Genomic DNA, 25,713 nt, shown 5'->3' with positions numbered 1-25,713 from the left:
GAGTGAAACAGAATGGGTGGAGGGGACATCCCTGACATTTACCCCAGTGCGGCATTTCGCTCCCTTACTGCAGAGACGATATTCCAAGGGCGGGGCTTAGTGACAAAGGTAGAAGAAGCTCCTAGAGCTAAAAGCAGAGAGATTATCTTTTTAGGAGCGGGACTCAGGTGTTGACAGCTATTGATGGTGAAGGACATTGCCTCAAACTGTTGGATCCTAGAGTTCAACATTGTATCGCTATTGCCTGTCGCAGGGATTTTCCTGATTGATTAGAAATTCAAGCTTTTCTGATCATGACATTATCCTCCAAGATTGAAATATACTTATCCCCAAACCAATATCCTATTTTTCCTGATGGAAATTAAATAGCAAGAAGTCCTTTTCAGTTTTATTTCTATTTTTTCTTCTCCAAATGTGTTGTAGTCACATTCCTGCATCAGCCTTTGAACATAGGCCTACTATACAAGTAGTGTAATACCTTGGCTAAACATGTAGCCAATAAAGCTAGCAAGTGAATGTTTATGTGTACGGTTCTGAACATATTAGTTTGCTCCAATATCCTTACAAACAGTGTCACGATGACTGGAATCAATAGCAAGCAAGAAACATTATACTTCTCTCGGCAAGCAAGCCCCTTCAATTAATGTATTCCTCTATATCAGTTTAAGGTAAATGACTTATGGTAATCAAAGTAATTATCTAATTGCCAACCAAGCTCCTTTAATTGAAGCTGATCCATACGATCTACTACTCATGAAAATGGGTAATTAAACACAATTATCGCATGAGAGCAAACCATTAGGTTACTACTATGCTAAATATCACCACTGGGTAGCACCATCACAAGATTCCTTCCAGCAAGCAAGGAAGGAATCTTCAGTCGACCGATTTCTGTCTTAATGCTGCTGCCCTCTTGTGGTAAAAGTAGAATATCACATGTTACTTGCATCTGGACAATCAATAATTAACCACACTTAAGAGGACCACAGGTTTGATTTTTTCCCTCTCCCAAATCACCTTTTAATCCATAATTGTTGCACAGGTTGTTCTTTCAAGATGTAGGTTCCATTTCAGACTGTATAAACATAGCTTTGAATATGATCATATCCTGTAAATATTTCTTAAAATTATTTCTTTACAGTGCTCAGACATTGTTCTGTGACAGAAAAAAAATACAGTGTGAATCCATTAAATATATACATTGAGAAAGACAGACACAGACGGTAGAGTGTAGGAGAGAGAATATATAGACAGACAAGCATTCAGACCCAAAGATAGGTACATATACATACAAGGATATACAGTTCATAGACACAATGGATTTCATCTACACAGCGCTTTCTCACAGGTCTCCAAGCGCTTTACATTGTGTGTTGGGGTGGTGTGTGCGTGCGTAAGTGATGTGGTGTGTATGTGTGTGTGTGTACGTGTGGTAGGATAACTCCCCTCAATGTATAGCACCCACCTGGGCGTTGCACAGCATCCATTTTGCATCCGAACGCTCACCAAACAATGGCTATTACAGTGGCGAGGTATAGGGGTAAAGTAAACAGACACATAGACATGCAGCCGGGACAGACAGACGGCACAAGACTGGGTTGTGTTCAGACCACACCACACATACTTATCTACAGTTCCCTATTATAATATGACGAAGTTCAAAATGTGGTCCCAAGAGGAAAAGGGTTCTCAAAGACATTTAATTGTTGAGGTCATCTCGGTTTGACAGTGTTTAACTGTCTTTGACCTTATGATTTAGTTGTCCCTATGTGATTTTGAGGAATAATTGTTGGTGAGAGGGTCAACTGTAAACATGATTGTATTGGCAGTGGATGAATGAAAGTGAAATACAGATTGAGGCTCCTGACTGTTGATCCAACCCATAGCACTAAGCAAGGATCTAGGTTCAGTTTACCACATTTAATCTCCAATCTAAACCATTGGGAATAGAAAATAAGCTCCTAGATCAATACTAGAGCACTGGGTCAGACAACAAAAGCCGACAAATAGAAGGGAATGATGGCCGTTAGGTTGGTAAATCGTGAAAGACTCCTGCTAGAATGAGATGAAGGATAGGAAAAAGATGATGCCATATTATAGTAAACATAGAAGCAAACAAGGGAACAAGATGTTCCGTTGAATTTGGCAGGATTACCGTTTTTTCCAGGAGATACAGTAGTTAAAAATGGATGACATCACTGCCCTATCCTTCTTTGATCCAATCCCAAACTGATCTCTCACCCCCTACCACGAGGCACTATTCTAGACCCGTTTTGAGTGTGATGTACTGTAGATCTAAAAGGAATGGTATCCTCTATTATATGATAATTGCTCCATCTAGCACTCTTGCTATACTTACACATATCCAACACTATCAGAAGTACAAGATCGTGTCAACAAGAACCTAAAAACAAGTTTTTCAAATCCAGGATTCGGGGTTCACAGCACTGCTGTTTTTTAAGCTTTCCCTAACACACCTAACCAGAGACTAACCTGTAACACCAGATGAGTAGACTATCTGGCCAATCAATGAACTACCGAGGCAGTATGAATAATACCAGATTTGAATGTCCCTCGCCTAGGATATGGAGCAACGGTGGAGGGATTGGTTTGGAATTAGGCCCATTTTTATTCTAATAGGAATCGTCCGGGGAAGGTCAGAACCACATTTCTCCACACTATATCCTCCTCCTCGCTACTCCCTACTCTTTGACTGTGATTCGGAAGGTGACACGGCCCAGGAACTTGTCTCGATCGTCGTTGTTGCGCAAGTCAGATCCTTCGATCCGGCATTCGATGGTCAGCTCTGTGTTGTAGTCGTCCTTGTTCAGCAACAGCTTAACCGCAACCAGGGGCTGCACATACCTCTCCTACAGTAAAGAAAAGAGGGGCAAAGGAATGGAAGGGAAAAAATTATAATTGACCAACAAAGACTGTTGTTGCTCATCCAACGGTCTTCCAAATTCTTGCATCATTGTATAATAATGCTTTCCGATATAGCACCAACCAGTACGACAAGACAAAAGAAATGGATAAAGAAATGGATAAACCTTGACCTTTCACCCAAACTTACATGAAGCTTATTGCCGTAGTAAGGGAAATACATTTTATCGAACCGCCCCTCACTAGGGAAGTACTGCATCTGTATGGGGGTGTCCCTCTGAAGAGGCAAAGGAGGAAGAGAAAGAATAATAGTCAACACAGAAAAATAATAAAAGAGCAAGAGTATGTATATCCTATCCCATGTCTACTGTTGGGACTTCATATAGATCTGAAAGGGTTGGATAGAACAGCTGAAGGAACCATAGGTCTATCCAATGGTCTTCCAAATTCTTGCATCAGTAGATAAAATGCAGCGGTGAAAGTAGATTTATTTATTCCCGGTATGGGACCTCCTATGTAGCGCATGCACACATTTTTTTAATGAGCCTAATAGTACAGACATGTCATTTAACTGTCAAAATGTATTTACCTTTTAATAGGGCAAGAAGACAATCATCTGATTGTCAAACAATTATTATTTTTTTTAAGTAGGCTACATGTTCGTCCACTTGCCTAAAAAAAACAGCATCTATTAAAACACTGAAAATGGTAGGCTAATCACGTTCAACAATTGTCAATTGTCATTACATTAGGCACACTTGAAGCCAGAATTGATTGATGCGTCCAACTGCTGTCTGTGCGCATCTCGGTCCTGGCCAGTCATCTCTGCTTTCGCAAAATGTTAGTGTTCATGTCGATCCACAGGACATTTTGGAGTGTGGCTGACAAGTGGTAATGATAAATTATTGTGTAATAACCTACCGTTTTCGTGTCATCTTTGTATTCATTATTGTGATAGGCTCGTATTTAACCAGTACACTGTACCTGCACTATTTAATTTGCCTGGTACTCTGTACCGGACCGGCTTACTTTCTCCTCCGGTTAATAGCCCTCTAGGTTGTGTGTCAATTTTGCCATATTGCGCACACCTATCAAATCTTTTTCAGATCTACACAAGTTCATATGAGTATGTAAGAATAATATATTATCCAAGATTTTGATATATTCCTAAAGCTGCGTTCACTGTAATGTAAAACCATTCGCTTTTACATTAAGCAACGCCTACTCTTTCTGGGCTCCATGAGAGGTCAGAGTCAATGGCCAGTTCGTATAATAACACTGGTAGGTTCTAAAAGGTTCCTATTATAATGTTGGTATGCTGCATCAAACAGGACCACAAGAAGCAAAAGCAACTCGAAAATCAAGCAGATAACACAATATAGCACTTACAAAGGGGGGAGACAACAAAACAACCCTGTAAGTTGCTAGTACAATGCAAGTTATTTCCACGAAGTAGTAACTTGCATACTGTATAAACATATACACTTCCACATCGCTAAGCTTACCCTAAACCTTCAACTGGAACAATGCAGTAAAACAAAATCAAACCAAATCAGGAAAAAAAGAAGACACAAATATCAACATAAACAATAAATAACAAAAATGATATAAAGGTAACCAGAGTGTATGACTATCTTCCAACACAGACAAAAACACACATACTGAGATCATGATGACATTTACCTTTGCTGTGCAGTTGACATAGGGATCTCCACGCGGCTTCAGCCCAATGATCTGTGAATGGAACACCAATTAACCAATCAACGAATCAGAGAGCCGCAGTCACACAATCGGCTGATTTAAATCATTACCATCAATGTGGTCTACTCTGAGCTATCCAATGGGATAGAAACATATATAAGACAGGCTGAAAAGGACAGCAAAACTTAATAATAGAGAATGGTAACAAAGAGAAGCAAATGGAAATAACTAGATTGAGGAGGAGAGAAATCCACTATTGGCTAATGTCGTCTACTGATACATGCAAGGCTCTTGTGAATGTGTATTTGAATTGGGACTGGTGAACTACACAGCACTGCCCTGGATTTAATTGGGTCTGCACTTATCCAATGTGCACTTCATCAGGTGCCGAGTGTAAGTCAATGACATGCATCTGGTGAGTATTGGCTTCATCCCAATTATCTACCATTTTCCCAAAATGTGCACTTCCCTGTCATGGATTGAAAAGTGGTGGAAGCCAATGCTTAAACCAATCCAATGTTTTTAGATGACGGGGAGTGTGCGAGTACACACTTTGGAAAGAGAGAGAATTGGGACACAAATATGTATCCAAAGAGAAGAGGGAAAGGAGGAGTTACCCTATTCATTTTGAGGAGGATACAGGGTCTCCCCTCGGTGTAACCGAACGTGGAGTCGAACAGGCCGGAGCAGAGGCTCAGATCGCTCCTCTTGAACTGACAAACCTTCCTCTGCTCGCCCACCTCGCCCTCCTGCTCAAAGTAGCCCCCCGCCGCGCACGCCACATTCCTCTCCTGCTCCGTGTCATTGTAATCTGAGAAAAAACGATAATGACAGACTTGTATGACATTTTATTATTGCTCTATTAGTCTCGTGTTGCCATACCTCCAAAATCACATCAATGTCGCACCTCCCTTGGAGGTCTGGTGAATTTTGAATGATCGGGCAAGATTCTTATTGGATGTTACATTTCAATAACCTGAAAAGGGGATGTTTCTTTTTTGCTGAGTTTATGAACTAATTTACCGTCTGGTGATGTCCACTCCATTCCGCTAAAACAGTAATTTCAGGCAGTCTTTTCAAACAGGTCTTACACAAAAAGGGCATGATCATCATCAATTTCACAGTATCATTCCAACCTCGTAGTGTGGAAATATTCAGTAGCTTGTTGTGCGGGATGGGCAATTGAATGCAAGCGTAACAAAAAAAAGTTCATTGTGAAAACATTTAGGGCCTGTGTCTATCTATGGGCAACAGTAACCAGCTGCTTTTGCACAACGGTTTGACTATTTTAATGTTTCTTTTGAAAAAAATATTTAAAAAGGAATAGTTTCACCATATTAAAATGTGAGGTCACGTAACAGGGAAGACCGTAAAATGAGGGAAGGATTGTTGTTTTTGCCCTTGAAATGAATCCCTAATCACATTAAAGAAATAATCATCTTCAGAAATGACTTTGTCAAAGCAACAAAATAATTAAGGCTTTACAATGATGGTGAAAAGTTGAAGAAATGATGGGGTTAAGTGGGTTAAAATCTTCCTAGATGATGTCAAAATGCTCCATTTGGGCACTTTATCATCTTTATTCATATTATTGAATTGATTAAGTTTATTAAGTTCTACTTAAAATGTCAAAGGGGCTCAAAAGGCACTCATTTTTTGGAAAGACCCATAATGCAACATTGTATTTCATAGATATGCCAATAAAGCATGATTGAAAAGTACAAAGAGAGAGAAGAGAGAGAGAGAGAGAGAGAGAGAGAGAGAGAGAGAGAGAGAGAGAGAGAGAGAGAGAGAGAGAGAGAGAGAGAGAGAGAGAGAGAGAGAGAGAGAGAGAGAGAGAGAGAGAGAGAGAGAAAAGGGCACAGATTTGGCAAGGAGACAACTAGAACCATACTCACGTTGCAGGAAAGACTCTAAGGTCTGGACATACTGGGCAAACTGGAGAGGTTGAGATCTGTTAAACAGCATGTCCAATTGCTTGGGCCGGATGACCAACCCTAAGAAACAGAGAGAGTAGAGTATGAGATCACGACTACCTTCATCAAAAATACCTGGTAAAACATAGTTAAATCTACTGACAAATAAATCAGGGTCACCAATGTTGTGTGGTAAACCCAGAAACAAACAGTAACCCTTAATTTAAAGAAAACCTACATTAGGGCTTCATAACACATTCATAACCCATACATAACACTTTCATAACCCATACATACCACATTCATAACCCATACATAACACTTTCATAACCCATACAAAACACATTCATAACCCATACATAACACTTTCATAACCCATACATAACACATTCATAACCCATACATAACACATTCATAACCCATACATAACACATTCATAACCCATACATAACACATTCATAACCAATACATGACACATTCATAACCCATACATAACACATTCATAACCAATACATGACACATTCATAACCCATACAAAACACATTCATCCTTCTATAGGTACCCTTTAAATAAAGTGTTGCCAAACAGACAGTATATAAAGAGTTTGGCCATTACTATTAGAGTTCAAACCAGAAATCTCATCATTCAACAGTGGCTGTATATAGTGCTGGGCAATATTGACCAATCGTAGTCCACAGGATTCTCAGGATTGAAAAAATGCTAACTACCTGTCCTAACCGACAAAGCGTGTGCTCAAAATCAACAAAATACAACAATTCTTGGATATTTCAGTTCCGTTTTCCCTCAGAATGTCCTTGTACGCAAATAAAATCCCAATAATAAATAATCTGCCGAATCTGACCCAATTGACTGATTGGTTGATTTATTCGGTTGGTTGGTTGATTGATTGAATAAATCATCTCCCTGTGGTGCTACTCACCTGGGTGTGGCACCCGGTCGCGGTACTTTGGCACATAGTCGTCCAGTGTCAGCAGCATGACCCAAATGGTGAGGACGAACATTCCAGCCAGGAACGCATAGAACACCAGGTAGAACAGGAGAATGAGGCCTGTAGAGAGAAAGCGAGAGATCAATCGAGAGAGATTGATCGAGAGAGAGAGAGAGATTAGCACGATTCCAGACTATGTTATCCCTCCGAGCTAAAAGCTAGGTCTACACACCTGATCAGACGAGGGTCGTTTGGTGAACTGCCTCTGCCATAGTAGCATATCAATGTGTATTTAGATCATTCATCCATGTAAATGTAGACGTTTCAATAAGGACAGCTTTCCATGTAAATAACTGGATAAGTAGGAAAGGAGAGATAAGGACCAATTTCCAGCCTCAACATTTTGTTGAGCAAAGGTATGCATTTTGTTTTCTTATGATGATAGGCAGAATGATCAAAGATGACAGAACAGCCTAGAATTTTGACTGAGAGGTCCATGTCTGAAGCCTCATCAAATGACAGGGCTGCCCATGAGTGCTCGGTGCTGGGCATTGGGCAACCCATAAGCTTTAGAAATATATACTGACTATACAAAACATCTTCCCATGACATAGATAGACCAGGTGAATCCAGGGGAAAACTATGATTCCTTATTGATGTCACTTGTTAAATCCACTTCAATCTGTGTAGATGAAGGGGAGGAGACAGGTTAAGGAAGGAGTTTTAAGCCTTGAGACAATTGAGACATGGATTGTGTATGTGTGCCATTCAGAGGGTGATGGGCAAGACAAAAGATGTAAGGGCCTTTGAACAGGGTATAGTAGTCCTAAAGTTTGGTATACTCAGTGTATTTCGATCCAGCCCATCCCCAAGAATTGGTACATAATTCAAATCCTGCATAACTGCATGTTAATGCATATTAATGTCTATTGTAGAGACCATATAATGTTACAATGGATGTAAGCAATTCATATGAATCCATTGAACAACATGGGCTATAACATAAGAACTGGGACTACCATGCAAACAGACAATCAGGTTGTTCACCACACACTACAGGCCTCCAGCCTATACCTCTCATATAGCCAGCAGAGAATGGAGGATTTCCAAAATATTTGCCTGCCCTGTCCTACCTCCCCCTCCCTCCACTCTCCTCCAACACATTCCCATCATGCACCTGCATCTTGATCAAGGGGGAAACCCATTTGACCTTGACAAGCATGCTAATGTGGGAAGCCATGCAGCCATAGAGGGAGGAGATGTTGGGACAGAGTGAGAGAGGAGAGGAGCATCCCACTGCGCAGCACCACACAGGGTCTTACTGCTAGCTGCTAGCTCGCATGGATTTAGCTGAGCTTGCTCACCATCTTCAAAGTAACCATAGATTACTGCTATAAATTGATGATTTAAATTCCATAAATGTGAATACTTTCATATTATCTGTGTGTGTCAGTGGTATATCTCACTAGTAACACCAGTGAAGGTGTTAACATCAAGGTCTTTACATAATCATGCTAGCTGGTTGTTAGCCATAAATTGGTCTGTTCCAGAGGATTCACATGCACATACACGTGCACACACACAAGCACACACTGCAGGTTTTTTTTTTTGCATACTACTGATGTAGTACGATACACTACAGGGCAGATATTGATGATTTCTGATCAATTTGTTGTGAAAAGGGCACATTCATTTAATGTATGATCTAATCTGAATGAATATAATTTGCATATAGTTTATAATTCCAATTTGGGGGGTTACCGAAAAAGGCATAGACAAGGTATAGCTCACCTTATATATCATACACCGTGTATTTGAGTTGTAGACTATATGTCTATTTGTGGTCTCAATGGAAATACACTGATTTTGGTTTCTAATTATTATGCTTAAAAGTGGGCTTGTCCTATTCATCTGTCTTGAGCTAATCAGTGCTGAAATGTACAAAGTGTCACACACACGCACCATGCACACACGTATGCGCGCGCACACACACATCATGAGGCTGACAATATGATGCTTCAAAACCAACGAGACAGAAATAGATTCATTGTCACACTATCAGGCCACCACTGCCTCGCAGTGATAGAGACTATGAATGAATGGGTGGATATAATATAATATTACTATCCGATATTAGGCTGTGACAATATGCACATCACAAATCGAATAGCCAGCAATTATATTAATACAAATCAAATAGAAATGGTTTCAGACAGTGGGCTATGCCCCAGCCCCGGTCCAGGTTTTCTTACCCCAGCTCTTCGCTGTGCGCCCACAAAACTCTCCGGTCCTTGGGTTGAAGATAGAATCTTTCCAGCTTCCAGCATTCTCATCCTCTTTCGCCGCCGGTTTGTCTTCATTACTTGCCATTGTGGAAATTTTGGGATGCCTTTTTCTTTACAAATACGAGGAACACCGGGCAATGGTATGAGGCGAAATCAGGGATGTAGGCGGTATGTGGTTGGGTCAATTGTTGGAATGGAATGGGCGGCACAGTGAAGCAATGATGCTCTTGTTGATTTTTTTTGTTGAAAAATCTGTGACGTTTTCTGCCACTAGCGGAAGCCTCGCTCCGCTACTCAAAGCGCTGCGGCTACAGTAAAATAGTCATGATAAAAGAGCGGCTTGGACAGAGAAGCCTAGATAGCCAAGACACTAAACAAGACGCTATAATAACGCTGGATTTATCCATTTATCATGACCTGAGAAAATTTGAGAATATGGGGTACCGAACAAATAAAATGCAAACTGGAAATATCTAGAGATTATGGTGTTGACAATAGGCTTTCCATACAGTAATAGGCTATTTATGAATTCCGACTGTGGTAGCCTAGCACACCTATCATGGAGCCTATTCAGTCAGACTACATGGAAAAAATATGTGTGAGTTGTGCTGACAATGAGCATCAACCTGCTCTCTGGTGTGTGTGTGTCTGGCAACCATAAGAGACAACACATTCTTTCCAGTGTTATTTAATCAAAGTTACCCACTTATTTCAAATTCAGAAAGATTCATGCTGAATTTGCAATTAAAATAAAATAATACTGAAGTGTGTCACAACCAGTGTTGTTAGGAGCCCCCCCGCGCGCACACACATCCACTGACTATTCATTCAACTTTATTGAATTTACTTTATTGAACTGACACACACACACACACACATTGAGTATCCATTCAACTTTATTTGCTTTGCGAACCTAGAGTTTTGTACTTACTTGAAAAAAATAATGACATTATTCCTTATATTGTGTTGTTGTAGCCTAGGAAGGATACATTCCTTGTCCCTAAAAAACGGAATCAATAGGGTAGGTAGCTTTTCGAGTAGTGTGCCCGGGGTCTGGGAGCGCAAACTCGGGAGCTCACAGTAGGTTACCTATGATTTCGTTAGACTATCTGATCACATTTGTTTCTTTCGCTGTGTAAATTGACTGGATATATTCACTGCGGTAATAATCCCAAAATTGAGTTGAGGAATTATAGGGTAATATGCGTACGCTTCTAACTATATCTTGAGCTTGTCCTCGTTGTTCTGTTGCACAATTATGCACCTGGCCTTTCTGCTGCCTCGGCTATTCCTAATCAATATTGTGTAGTCCCAGGAAAAGCCAAACTACAAAAGCTTGTAGGACACTTATTTTAACTTATTTTCTTTACTAATGGCCTATTAGGTGAGACAGCACGATTGATCTTGCTTCCTGAAAGTAAAATAGACTACAGCATAAAGAACGGGTGGGGAGTTGGAAAGGAGAAGCCCATATGTTCCTATAGTAGGCCTATCTTAACACCAATAGGCTACATACTGACTAAATACACCATATGAGTGGCCTGCTAATGTACCTTTATGGACCTTCTAAACTGTCGAGAATAGACACAAACTTATGCAGATGGTTGCAAAATCAAGACTAGGCTGTATGCAGTTATTTCGGCATGAAACAAAACAGGAAGTTCTAGCAGTTAATCAAACTAGCCTACATCACTGCAGTTTACAGCATAGTAGACAGTAAGTGTGTATTCACTTGATAACAATAATATATTTCTCATTGCACTGGTGTTGTAGCCCAGGGAGAATTATTTTATTGTCTAAAAACGTAGCCCTAGGCCTTTGAAATAGTTGAGTGTTGCATGTGTGGGGACAACAGAGCACGGCATGGAGGAACAGACTGATATGCCATTTCATAATCTGTTAAAGTTTTTATTGCACTTTGTCAGGTAAATATTTAAACTATAGCCCTAATATCTAGCTAATAAACTCGGGAAAAAAGAAACGTCCTCTCACTGTCAACTGCGTTTATTTTCAGGAAACTTAACATGTGTAAATATTTGTATGAACATAACAAGATTCAACAACTGAGAGATAAAGTTCCCGGACATTTCTGGGGGGAATGGTCCTCGCCCTCACCCTCTGATCCAACAGGTCCCAGACCTTCTCAATGGGATTGAGATCCGGGCTCTTCGCTGGTCATGGCAGAACACTGCCATTTCTGTCTTGTAGGAAATCACTCACAGAACGAGCAGTATGGTTGGTGGCATTGTTATGCTGGAGGGAGGAGGATGTCTTCCCTGTAACGCACAGCGTTTAGATTGCCTGCAATGACAACAACCTCAGTCCGATGATGCTGTGACACACCACCCCAGACCATGATGAACCCTCCACCTCCAAATCGATCCCGCTCCAGAGTACAGGCCTCGGTGTAACGCTCATTCCTTCAACGATAAACGTTAATCCGACCATCACCCCTGGTGAGACAAAACTGCGACTTGTCAGTGAAGAGCACTTTTTGCCAGTCCTGTCTGGTCAGCGACGATGGGTTTGTGCCCATAGGCAACACTGTTGCCGGTGATGTCTGGTGAGGACCTGCCTTACAACAGGCCCACAAGCCATCAGTTCAGCCTCTCTTAGCCTATTGCGGACAGTCTGATCACTCATGGAGGGATTGTTCGTTCCTGGTGTAACTCGGGCAGTTGTTGTTGCCATCCTGTCCCTTACCTGCAGTTGTGATGTTTGGATGCACCAATCCTGTGCAGGTGTTGTTACACGTGGTCTGCCACTGTGAGGACGATCAGCTGTCCATCCTGTCTCCCTGTAGCGCTGTCTTAGGGGTATCACAGTACGGACATTGCAATTTATTGCCCTGGCCACATCGGCAGTCCTCATGCCTCCTTGCAGCATGCCTAAGGCACGTTCATGCAGATGAGCAGGGACCCTGGGCATCTTTCCTTTGGTGTTTTTAAGAGTCAGTAGAAAGGCCTCTTTAGTGTCCTAAGTTTTCATAACTTGAGCTTAGTTGCCCACAGTCTGTGAGCAGTTGTTGTCTTAACGACTGTTCCACAGGTGCATGTTCATTCATTGTTTATAGTTCATTGAACAAGCATGGGAAACAGTGTTCAAACCCTTTACAATGAAGATCTGTGAAGTTATTTGGATTTTTATGAATGATCTTTGAAAGACAGGGTCCTGAAGAAGGGACGTTTATTTTTTTGCTGAGTTTATTTAGATTCTTACTTCGGTCTCAACATCAACAGTGAAGAGGCAACTCTGATCAATTTGATGTTATTTTAATGTACAAAAACAAGGACATTTCTAAAGTGACCCCAAACTTTTGAACGGTAGTGTAGATCTGGATGCCTTGTAAGGATCCGACGGCGAGTGGGTAATCTGGCTTTACCGTTGATACTATTAGCCAACGTTCAATCACTGGAAAATAAAATAGACAAACTACGAGCACATATATCTTACCAACGGGACATTAAAAACTGTAATGTCTTATGTTTCACAGAGTCGTGGTTGAATGACGACATGAATAACATACAGCTGGCGGGTTTCATATTTTTTTGGCAGGATAGAACAGGGACGACGGTCTATGTATATTTGTTAACAACAGCTGGTGCACGTAATCTAAGGAAGTCTCAAGGTTTTGCTCTCCTGAGGTAGTGTACCTCATGATAAGCGTTAGACCAAACTATTTTACCAAGAGAGTTTTCATCTATATTCTTCGTAGCTGTCTATTTACCACCACAAACAGATGCTGGCACGAAGACCACACTCAATGAGCTGTTTACAGCCATAAGCAAACAGGAAGACACCCATCTGCGCAGCGTAGCCTAGTGGTTAGAGCGTTGGACTAGTAACCGGAAGGTTGCGAGTTCAAACCCCTGAGGTAAGGTACAAATCTGTCATTCTGCCCCTGAACAGGCAGTTAACCCACTGTTCCCAGGCCGTCATTGAAAATAAGAATATGTTCTTAACTGACTTGCCTGGTTAGATAAAGGTAAAATCCAGAGGTGGCACTCCTAGTGGCCATGGAAACTTAAATCAGTTTTATCTCATTTCTACCAGCATGTTAAATGTGCAACCAGAGGGAAAAAAAACTCTAGACCACCTTTACTCCACACACAGAGATGAGTACAAAGCTATTCTTCGCCCTCCATTTGGAAAATCTGATCATAATTCTATCCTGCTGATTCCTGCTTACAAGCAAAAATTAAAGCAGGACGCACCAGTGACTCGGTCAATAAAAAAGTGGTCAGATGAAGCAGATGCTAAGCTACAGGGCTGTTTTGCTAGCACAGACTGAAATTTGTTCCGTGATTCTTCTGATGGCATTGAGTAGTACATCACATCAGTCACTGTCTTCATCAGTAAATGCATCTATGACATCATCCCCACAGTGACTGTACGTACATACCCCAACCAGAAGCCATGGATTACTGGCAACATCCGCACTGAGAGCTGCCACATTCAAGTAACAGGACTCTAACCTGGAAGCTTCTTAGAAATCCCGCTTTTCCCTCAGACGAACCATCAAACAGGCAAAGTGTCAATACAGGTCTAAGATTGAATCGTACTACACTGTCTCCGATGCTCGTTGGATGTGGCAAGGCTTGCAAACTATTACAGACTACAAAGGGAAGCACAGCCATGAGCTGCCCAGTGACACGAGCCTACCACACAAGCTAAATTACTTCTAAGCTCGCTTCGAGGCAAGTAAACACTGAAACATGAATGAGAGCATCAGCTGTTCCAGGTGACTGTGGGATCACGCTTTCCATGGCCGATTTCTGGGATAATGTCCTAGTCATAGACTGTTCTCTCTGTTACCACACGGCAAGCAGTACCGGAGTGCCAAGTCTAGGTCCAAAAGACCTCTTAACAGCTTCTACCCCCAAGCCATAAGACTCCTGAACAGCTAATCAAATGGCTACCTAGACTATTTGCATTGCACCCCCCCCCCTCTTTTATGCTGCTGCTATTCTTTGTTTATTATCTATGCATAGTCACTTTAACTCTATCTACATGTACATATTATCTCAATTACCTTGACTAACCGGTGCCCCCACACATTAACTCTGTACCTGTACCTCCTGTATATAGCTTCGCTATTGTTATGTTGCTGCTCTTTAGTTATATGTTACTGTTATTTTTTATTTATCTATTTTTTCCTTAACACTTATTTTTTCTTAACTGCATTGTTTAAATTGTAAATCAAGTTTATAAATTGCTTGGCTGGGCTGATGAGACAGTGGATTGCACAGTCAGATGGAACAGAGTAAATAGGTATTTTAACATAATAGATTTAGGTCGGTGGTAACTTGTGGAATAGACACAGGCTGGAATGCGGTTTTAACCAATCAGCATTCAGGATTAGACCCACCCATGATATAATTAGCTCAACAGATATTTTGGGCTTTTAACAATCGTGGTTGCCATGGAGGTACAGCATCACTGAAATGCAATGCCAGCAAACTGAGCAAGAGGGAGAGAAAGATGATAGAAAGAGAGAATACAGAATTTCCTCAAAACATAGGATTTGTGGACCCGAGGGAGAGTGAAGTAAAGCTATAGAAATAATCACCTAAAGCCCCACACACAACACCCACGCACGCATTGATGCACAATGACAGAGCACAGTTTGTGTATGTGTGTGTGTGTGTGAGAGAGAGAGAAAGAGAGAGAGTTATATAACATCCATTGATTTAGTGTTTGGTGGATAGATAGGACCGTGGGAGGGGCTGGAGTGGAGGTTGAAATCCATTCAGTTCCTGCTGTCAGAATGAATTTGTTGCAGTTCCACCAGAACTTGTTCATACTATACAGCATATAGTACACTCTTTGGTGTTCTATGTATAACCTTTCAGTTCATTGGACAATCATTAAATAACCCTTTGCTAAAAAAGGTTATATATACAGTATGTACCCGGTGAAGGCATAGAACCTTGAGGGTTCTATCCCTAACCCAGAGTGTAATGTAGATTTTAACAATAGCTAATAAAAACAAACCCAGTCACATCAAACTCTGAAATTACAGTTAACTCCGAGGTTGGAGTGGCAAACAGCAAGCTTCATACAAACTTGGCTGTTGCAAGCTAAATGCTAGCTAGAAACAAAAGGAAATCATGTGTTTATTAAAATCTTACACTTTTAGATAAAAACTTTTTGTATATATAAAACCCTTTGAGCCATTCAAAATTGAACTGCCATTCTGATTAAAAAAACAACTGCCATTCTGATTAAAAAAACAACTGCCATTCCTGCATGACGATGCAGGACGATGGTTGAACTTGCAAATAGTGTACCAATAAGCACATACTTTTGCTTACCTTCAATTTATTAAGGTAAGCAAAATGGATTATTTAATTCAAATATATGAAGCCAAAGTCTGATAAACTATAGCTAGGCTGTAACGGGATTATTCCTGGGAAGGAGAGGCGGACCAAAATGCAGCGTGGTTATAATTCATGGTTCTTTAATAATGAAACTATACATGAATAAACTACAAAACAAGAAACGTGAAAACCCGAAACAGTCCCGTGTGGTACAAACACTGACACAGGAGACAACCACCCACAAAACCCAACACAAAACAGGCTACCTAAATATGGTTCCCAATCAGAGACAATGACTAACACCTGCCTCTTATTGAGAACCATATCAGGCCCAAAGACAGAAACAGACAAACTAGACATCCAACATAGAAAGCCCACTCAGATCACACCCTGACCAAACAAAACATACAAACATACAAAGCAAACTATGGTCAGGGTGTGACATAGGCTAGATAAGGTTTAATTAGAATTTGAGCACCGTTTGTGAGCTAGCTAGCCTACTTAATGAGACACTTTACAAGCTAGCTAGCTAACTCTTATAAATAAATGTTTTTTTTTATTATGAAATATGCCAAATAGAGCTAAAGACCCATCGTGACATTGGCAATTAGCTAATTATTACTTGTATTTCAGTATTTCAGAATGGAGTCAGAATTATATAAATTTGTAAACATTTCTAAAAACCAGTTTTCGCTATGTCATTATTGGGTATTGTGTGTAGATTGATGAAGAAAAAATGAATTTAATCGATTTTAGAATAAGGCTGTAATGTAACAAAATGTGGAAAAGGTCAAGCGGTCTGAATACTTCCCAAATGTGATGTGTCTGCAGGTCTTCATTTTGGCAAATTAACTCATGCTTACTTCTGGAGATGTTCTTCTTCTTCTCAGGAACAAGCCAGGCAACAACCCATACTCAGACAGACAGAATAGGTACAAAGATTGACATGAGCGAGTGAGTGCTAGTACCGACCGGAACATTAAGCCAGCCAAGACAAACACAAACAAACAGACTATACAGTTACAAGTAGTGAGTGAAGTTACGACTTTACTAAACAAGTTATATGTCATACCTGTGATGAAATATTTTCCATACAGTAGCTATTTGGACACCAGGTCCACTCATTTCCCACTCTCCCACACCGAATAGCCTGCCACAGGGCTCTACTCACAGGCTCTTTTTTCCTACGTGGGAGCATTGAGAACCATAGGGTTTTGGACTTGGTTACATGTACATTGAACAACACCGTAGCTTTTCAGGCATTGTTTTGTTATTTCTGTATAACTAAAAATCGACAACGAAGTTGGCTCTTTTACAATAGGTTCAATGGGAAAGAATGTTTATTTTCCCAAATGTGTGGTCATGGTCAAGGGTAATTCCTTCTTATGATGTGAATATTGACTGAGTTATAAAGAACTCTATAAAATAGTTTTATATATAACTTTTTGGGGTTCCATACATGAAGCAAGTGATATAGAACCCTTTTTGATTCTATAAGTAATGTTTTTTTTCTAAGAGTCTGTACAATACAACACACATACCCACACAATCACAAACATACACACACATACACACCCACACATTTTTTATATCAAAATGACAGACACACTAGGTCTGTTAGAAGTACACGAAATACACACTTAAGCAAATGCATTCACACACAATAAATATGTTTTGCCATAGTCTGATTGGTGTGAGCACAAAGTGTGTTGATTCATAGGCCAGGCCCGTCTCTATCTCATTCGAACACATTTCCCTTGTGAAATCAGCCCACTGCCAAGCCCACAGGCAAACAGGACCTCTCTCTCTCTCTCTTTCTCTCTCTCTCTGTGAGTGTGCATGTGTGTGAGAGAGAAAGGATAGAGAGCAAGAGAGAGAGAGAGATAGAGAGTGTGTGTGAGTGACTGAGTGAGTGAGCAAGAGAGTGAGAGAGAGGAAGTGCAAAGGTAGAGAAATGAGAAACTGTGAATACGTGTTAGAATAGGTGGTGTGTGCGTGTGTGAGAAAGACTGGGAGATGGCAAGTGGGTGCTTCTGTGTAGGGGGAGATTATGCAAGAAGATAGTGTGAGAACTGTGTGTATTGATGCAAGAAATTAGTACAGAGAGCAGTACAGTGTATGAGTATTCCACATCACACACAATCCTTTCGTAGTCTGCAGAGCCCTTCTCTTTGTGCCCAATTAGTTTCCCCTCTTTCTCATACCAGCAAAATGATAGCAAGAATACAGTTCATTTGTTCACAATTCATCTGTCCATTGCAATGGCAATCCACGGACTGCCAAAAGACCTATGGGAACGTGATTGAGATGCTTAATATCAAACATGTTTACAGTCACGCCACACCCTTAGTGTACCCACATGACCTGTCACTATTAAAGGTGGTGTGGCATGACATACGATCCATTACTTCACTCAAACTCCAAGGAGGTGGTGGAACGAGATGAAAGCTTGGCGACCCGTTACTCTACTCAGAGAACCAAGGTTACATCCGCAACCCAATGTTCTTTTTCGTTTTCGTAAAGGGTCACCAAACGATCTATGGGAGAGGCTGTACCAAAGAGTCCAAAGAGTTGGATAACTCATCATTTAACTTAGTTCAGATGAGTCCCTGGGACATCTTTGTATCCACCACAGGATGCAACAGAATATAATTACCCAACAGTGTAACACAGAATTTCAACTGTGGTATACAACCGTATACACAAGCAAGCTGAAAGCTAGCATTTACAACATAAGGCTTCAATTACAGTGCCTTGCGAAAGTATTCGGCCCCCTTGAACTTTGCGACCTTTTGCCACATTTCAGGCTTCAAACATAAAGATATAAAACTGTATTTTTTTTGTGAAGAATCAACAACAAGTGGGACACAATCATGAAGTGGAACGACATTTATTGGATATTTCAAACTTTTTTAACAAATCAAAAACTGAAAAATTGGGTGTGCAAAATTATTCAGCCCCCTTAAGTTAATACTTTGTAGCGCCACCTTTGCTGCGATTACAGCTGTAAGTCGCTTGGGGTATGTCTCTATCAGTTTTGCACATCGAGAGACTGAAATTTTTTCCCATTCTCCTTGCAAAACAGCTCGAGCTCAGTGAGGTTGGATGGAGAGCATTTGTGAACAGCAGTTTTCAGTTCTTTCCACAGATTCTCTATTGGATTCAGGTCTGGACTTTGACTTGGCCATTCTAACACCTGGATATGTTTATTTTTGAACCATTCCATGTAGATTTTGCTTTATGTTTTGGATCATTGTCTTGTTGGAAGACAAATCTCCGTCCCAGTCTCAGGTCTTTTGCAGACTCCATCAGGTTTTCTTCCAGAATGGTCCTGTATTTGGCTCCATCCATCTTCCCATCAATTTTAACCATCTTCCCTGTCCCTGCTGAAGAAAAGCAGGCACAAACCATGATGCTGCCACCACCATGTTTGACAGTGGGGATGGTGTGTTCAGAGTGATGAGCTGTGTTGCTTTTACGCCAAACATAACGTTTTGCATTGTTGCCAAAAAGTTCAATTTTGGTTTCATCTGACCAGAGCACCTTCTTCCACATGTTTGGTATGTCTCCCAGGTGGCTTGTGGCAAACTTTAAACAACACTTTTTATGGATATCTTTAAGAAATGTCTTTCTTCTTGCCACTCTTCCATAAAGGCCAGATTTGTGCAATATACGACTGATTGTTGTCCTATGGACAGAGTCTCCCACCTCAGCTGTAGATCTCTGCAGTTCATCCAGAGTGATCATGGGCCTCTTGGCTGCATCTCTGATCAGTCTTCTCCTTGTATGAGCTGAAAGTTTAGAGGGACGGCCAGGTCTTGGTAGATTTGCAGTGGTCTGATACTCCTTCCATTTCAATATTATCGCTTGCACAGTGCTCCTTGGAATGTTTAAAGCTTGGGAAATGTTTTTTTATCCAAATCCGGCTTTAAACTTCTTCACAACAGTATCTCGGACCTGCCTGGTGTGTTCCTTGTTCTTCATGATGCTCTCTGCGGTTTTAACAGACCTCTGAGACTATCACAGTGCAGGTGCATTTACACACAGGTGGATTGTATTTATCATCATTAGTCATTTAGGTCAACATTGGATCATTCAGAGATCCTCACTGAACTTCTGGAGAGAGTTTGCTGCACTGACAGTAAAGGGGCTGAATAATTTTGCACGCCCAATTTTTCAGTTTTTGATTTGTTAAAAAAGTTAGAAATATCCAATAAATGTCGTTCCACTTCATGATTGTGTCCCACTTGTTGTTGATTCTTCACAAAAAAATACAGTTTTATATCTTTATGTTTGAAGCCTGAAATGAATACTTTTGCAAGGCACTGTAGGTGCAACAGCACCAAGAATGGAAGGCCTCTGTATAGAACATCCATCTCACTGATGGTTGATAAGTACAGTGCCTTGCAAAATTATTCATCCCTCTTGGTGTTTTTCCTATTTTGTTGCATTACAACCTGTAATTTAAATGGACTTTTATTTGTATTTCATGTAATGGACATACACAAAATAGTCCAAATTGGTGAAGTGAAATGTTAAAAAAAAAATCTAAACAGAAAAGTGCATATGTATTCACCCCCTTTGCTATGAAGCCCCCAAATGAGATCTGGTGCAACCAATTCGCTTCAGTCACATAATTAGTTAAATAAAGTCAATCTGTGTGCAATCTAAGTGTCACATGATCTGTCACATGATCTCAGTATATATACACCTGTTCAGAAACGCCCCAGAGTCTGCAACACGATTAAGCAAAGGGCACCACCAAGTAAGCGGCACCATGAAGACCAAGGAGCTCTCCAAACAGGTTAGGAACAAAGGTGTGGAAAAGTACAGATCAGGGTTGGGTTATAAAAAAATATCAGAAACTTCGAACATCCCACGGAGCACCATTAAATCCAATATAAAAAAATAGAAAGAATAAGGCACCACAACAAACCTGCCAAGAGAGGGCTGCCCACCAAAACTCACAGACCAGGCAAGGAGGGAAATAATCAGAGAGGCAACAAAGAGACCAAAGATAACCCTGAAGGAGCTGCAAAGCTCCACAGCGGAGATTGGAGTATCTGTCCATAGGACCACTTTAAGCCGTACACTCTGCAGTGCTGGGCTTAATGGAAGAGTGTCCAGAAAAAAAGCCATTGCTTAAAGAAAAAAATAAGCAAACACATTTGGTGTTCGACAAAAGACATGTGGGAGACTCCCCGAACATATGGAAAAGGGTACTCTGGCCAGATGTGACTGAAATTGAGAGTTTTGGCCATCAAGGAAAACACTATGTCTGGCGCAAACTCAACACCTCCCATCACCCCGAGAACACCATCCCGCCCCAGTGAAGCATGGCGGTGGCAGCATCATGTGGACACTGGTCAGAATTAAAGGAATGATGGATGGAGTTAAATACATGGCCATTCTTGAGGAAAACCTGTTTCAGTCTTCCAGAGATTTGAGACTGGGATGGGAGTTCACCTTCCAGCAGAACAATGACCCTAAGCATACTGCTAAAGCAACACTTGAGTGGTTTAAGGGGAAACATGTAAATGTCTTGGAATGGCCTAGTCAAAACCCAGACCTCAATCCAACTGTGAATCTGTGGTATGATTTAAAGATTGCTGTACACCAGCGGAACCCATCCAACTTGAAAGAGCTGGAGCAATTTTGCCTTGAAGAATGAGGAAAAATCCCAGTGGCTAGATGTGCCAAGCTTATAGGGACACTTGCAATTGTAATTGCTGCAAAAAGTGTCTCTACAAAGTATTGAATTTGGGGGGCGGGCGGGGATGAATAGTTATGCACGCTCAAGTTATCTTATTTTTTGTTTGTTTCACAATAAAACATATTTTGCATCTTCAAAGTGGTAGGTATGTTGTGTAGATCAAATGATACAAACGCCACCCCCCCCCCCAATTTTTTTTTTAAATTCCAGGTTGTAAGGCAACAAAATAGGAAAAATGCCAAGGGGGTGAATACTTTTGAAAGCCACTGTACCACCTAATCCTCCCCAGCTTCCAATGGCTCATTCACCCCCACCCCCCTCTCCGTTGTAACTATTCCCCAGGTTGCTGCTGTGTTCTCAGTCAACTTACCTGGTAAAATAAGGGTTTAAAAAATCATTTAAAAAAAGCCTAAACTTAAACTGAAAACTGACTGTTGTAGAGCCCCACATAACACCCATAAAACCCAAATAAATGGCATGGAATTGACGCAATCCAATAGTATAACTAACTTTGATTTTGGGGTGAACTGTCACTTTAAGGGTTCTATCAACCAGTGATTAATGCAGAAAATATAAGTGTTCATTGAAACACATACTTTGCTTAACAACAACAGCTAAGATAATATCACAGTGTGTCTTTATCAGTTAAATATTTACCTTGAGTCCATAAACCAATGTCCAAATGCCCACGTTGTAACAAACATATCAATTGCTATTATACTGCTTCAAAATATCACCTCCTATCCACATTCATCTTATGTATCAGTCAGTTAGTGCATGTTTATATTACCTGTGTGTATATACATAGTGGTCTCTCTAGGCTCCCTACTCTTCTATGTTATTTATTCTGGCGAAATGTTCACATGCTATATGAAAAAGCAATCATTTATTATATTTTTCTGTCCGCTTTTCTATATAATCTAGATCATACATTCGATCGTACCAGGTACTGATTTATAGATTTTCTGATGTATTTTCTTGCTTGACAAATCTAATTGTTCTTGAAATAGAAGCCAGGTGTGTGTGCTGACCATTTACACTGAGGATGGCCTGAGATCTTTCATTTATGCTCTGTCTTGCACTATGATTCTTTGGGCCCCATGATGTCCAAATAAGCATCTTTATTTTGCATTCAAGCCTCAGTTATAGATGTATTATTTTTTTCCTCTCCATCTTCGCCTGTATATATAAACACGCAATAAATGGCTTATGCTTAGAATTAAGCAGTTTTACACACAAAAGGTAATACACACACAAAGATATACACACAAAATAACCTGAAGCTCCACTGACCTAGCATGGCTGATTACACAGACAAAACGAAGCTACCTTAATCCCATAAAGATAACAGACTCATTCCAAGATGTGGGGATGATGATGTATTGATGAGATACTCACAACAGACATAATAGGGATCAATTCTCCAAAGATAGAGGGATCTGTCAAGGCAAAGTGGTGACTGGTGAAGCAGAAGGGTGAAGAGGAGATCATGTACGAATAAATAGGTATTACATGACACTATAATAATAAACATCGAATAATTTATCGCTGTAACTTGATATAAGGGAGAGGAGGGGAGAACAAATAGACCATATGTGATTGAAACTTCTTCTTCTTCTTCTTTTTGGATTCTAACTGCCATTGTGTGGCTTTTTCTACACTGATTTCTCACTTATGACTGACTACATTCTTGACTGGGGGCATCATGTGAGTCATGTGACCAGTATCATGTGACTCACCAGTGTTCAGTACTTGGGGGAGGATGGAGAAAGGCAGAAAGCAGAGGAATTCACTCCAGCACACACACAGTAAGTAAACAAACATTCATTGCTTCTCTATTAGAAAAAATGTGAATTGTAATTTCAGTTTACTTCCTTGATTGACCTAATTGAAATGCAATGACCTTACCCTGATACACAGTAATTAAACTGGCATTAGAGTAGTCTATGGCATGGACTAAATCTGGAATTGTATAGAGATGAGGTACAAATGTATTTGACAGGGACTCCAATGGTAGATCATGGCGCTTGCTACGCCAGGATAGTGGGTTTGATTCCCGGGACCACCCATACTTAATGTATGCATGCATGACATTAAGTTGCTTTGGATAAAAACATCTGCTAAATTGCATATATTATATTATACAGTATACTACTATATATTTTAACATACATGGCACCAGATGTTAACTAAAAAGGTTGTTTTCATCTGCAACATTGTCCAATAACGTTCTCTTTCATAATTTGCTCATATTCCCTCTTTACTGTTTTGCAGCGTGCCTGAGGAATTTCAGAAGAAACAATGATGAATCAATAGGATTGACAAAACTGTGTGTAGTAGACTAAGATTAAGCTAAACCTTGTGAAAATGAATAATTAACATGATAACACACACTACTGACATGTTGACAATCGTAACACATACTATTGTTTTAAAGATACGGATTTGGAGTAGAGTGCTTGACAATAGCGAAATTGCTGGGATCTGGCTTCTGTTTGGTTAAGATTTAGACTTAAAAATAAATAAAAGATAGAAAATATGTGAATTTCCCTGGAGTGTGTGCCACCGTCCTTATCATAAATAAAGCTTAAAGATACACACACAATTCATACGTTACGAGATATACAGTGCCTTGCATAAGTATTTAGAGCCCTTGCATTTCTTCACATTTTATTGTGTTACAAAGTGGGATTAAAATAGATTTAATTTCAATCTTAATTAAAATAGGCTTGCCACCTGGAAGCACTTATTTCTGGACATGAAGTACAAACAACAGCAAATACAAATCAATGTTTTAACGTAATGTTATTTGCTTTGGTAGTTACAACACATTTGGCACATTTCGTTTGGGTTAGCAAAATCAAAGAAAGTCTATTTATTGTTATCATTACTAATAATCAAAGTCCAAAGATAGAGGCCACTCAACTGTATTATCATAATTAGAGCTAGGGTCTGCTAAACTACTGTATGACCCCAGTGACCCCAGACCGACCCATCATGGTGCAGTTGTTCCAGGACCTCATCAGTTCTGCTGCGCTCAGCTCCTGCCAGCTGATGAAGTTGTGAAAGGGAACTCCCGTTTTCATGTGTGTGTGTGTAAGAGAGATGTAGAAAAAGAAAGAGAGAGGTGTGGGGTGGGATATCAACAGGTACACGCATACTGTAATTATTCAGTCCTGGTGATCAACAAGGGCCTGTGTGAGTGCAGGCTTTTTTTCCAGCCAAGCAGTAGCACACTTGATTCTACTACTCAACTTCCCGTAGTCTGGGTATTGCCTGTGCTGGAACACTACTAAATACTGCAATCATAAACCAGATCTTGCAGGGTGAGACTGCCCACCACTGCTGTACAGTACATGCAAAGTGTACATCTACTGTACTCCCTACATTGTACATTATTCTCAGCCTACCTGTCCCATGTGGTGAAGGTGCATCTCTTGGTGCGTCTCCACGACTGCGTGGCCACGCACACCTCCAGCTCAATCATCAAGTTTGCAGACGACACTACAGTGGTAGGCTTGATTACCAACAACGACGAGACGGCCTACATGGAGGAGGTGAGGGCCCTCGGAGTGTGGTGTCAGGAAAATAACCTCACACTCAACGTCAACAAAACTAAGGAGATGATTGTGGACTTCAGGAAACAGCAGAGGGAGCACCCCTCTATCCACATCAATGGGACAGTAGTGGAGAGGGTAGTAAGTTAAGTTCCTCGGCGTACACATCACAGACAAACTGAATAGGTCCACCCACACAGACAGCATCGTGAAGAAGGCGCAGCAGCGCCTCTTCAACCTCAGGAGGCTGAAGAAATTTGGCTTGTCACCAAAAGCACACAAACTTCTACAGATGCACAATTGAGAGCATCCTGGCGGGCTGTATCACCGCCTGGTACGGCAACTGCTCCGCCCACAACCGTAAGGCTCTCCAGAGGGTAGTGAGGTCT

The 25,713-nt window shown here is 40.7% G+C and overlaps 1 protein-coding gene across 1 annotated transcript; it reads right to left on the bottom strand.

Moving 5' to 3' along the window:
• Positions 1 to 990: 990 nt before the first annotated feature.
• On the bottom strand, positions 991 to 9,952 carry LOC118402302 (sodium/potassium-transporting ATPase subunit beta-3-like). Its single transcript, XM_035800396.2, has 7 exons — positions 9,702 to 9,952; positions 7,441 to 7,569; positions 6,483 to 6,581; positions 5,202 to 5,395; positions 4,567 to 4,617; positions 3,074 to 3,160; positions 991 to 2,870 (listed from the first exon to the last, which is right to left on the bottom strand). Exons 1-7 carry the CDS (start codon positions 9,817 to 9,819, stop codon positions 2,703 to 2,705), a joined length of 846 nt encoding a protein of 281 aa, XP_035656289.1. The 5' UTR covers positions 9,820 to 9,952; the 3' UTR covers positions 991 to 2,702.
• Between the last annotated feature and the right edge of the window lie 15,761 nt (positions 9,953 to 25,713).

The sequence above is a fragment of the Oncorhynchus keta genome, chromosome 23 (assembly GCF_023373465.1).
Source record: "Oncorhynchus keta strain PuntledgeMale-10-30-2019 chromosome 23, Oket_V2, whole genome shotgun sequence".
In the NCBI taxonomy this organism is placed as follows: Eukaryota; Metazoa; Chordata; class Actinopteri; order Salmoniformes; family Salmonidae; genus Oncorhynchus; species Oncorhynchus keta.
This window is presented reverse-complemented; position numbering and strand designations above follow the sequence as displayed.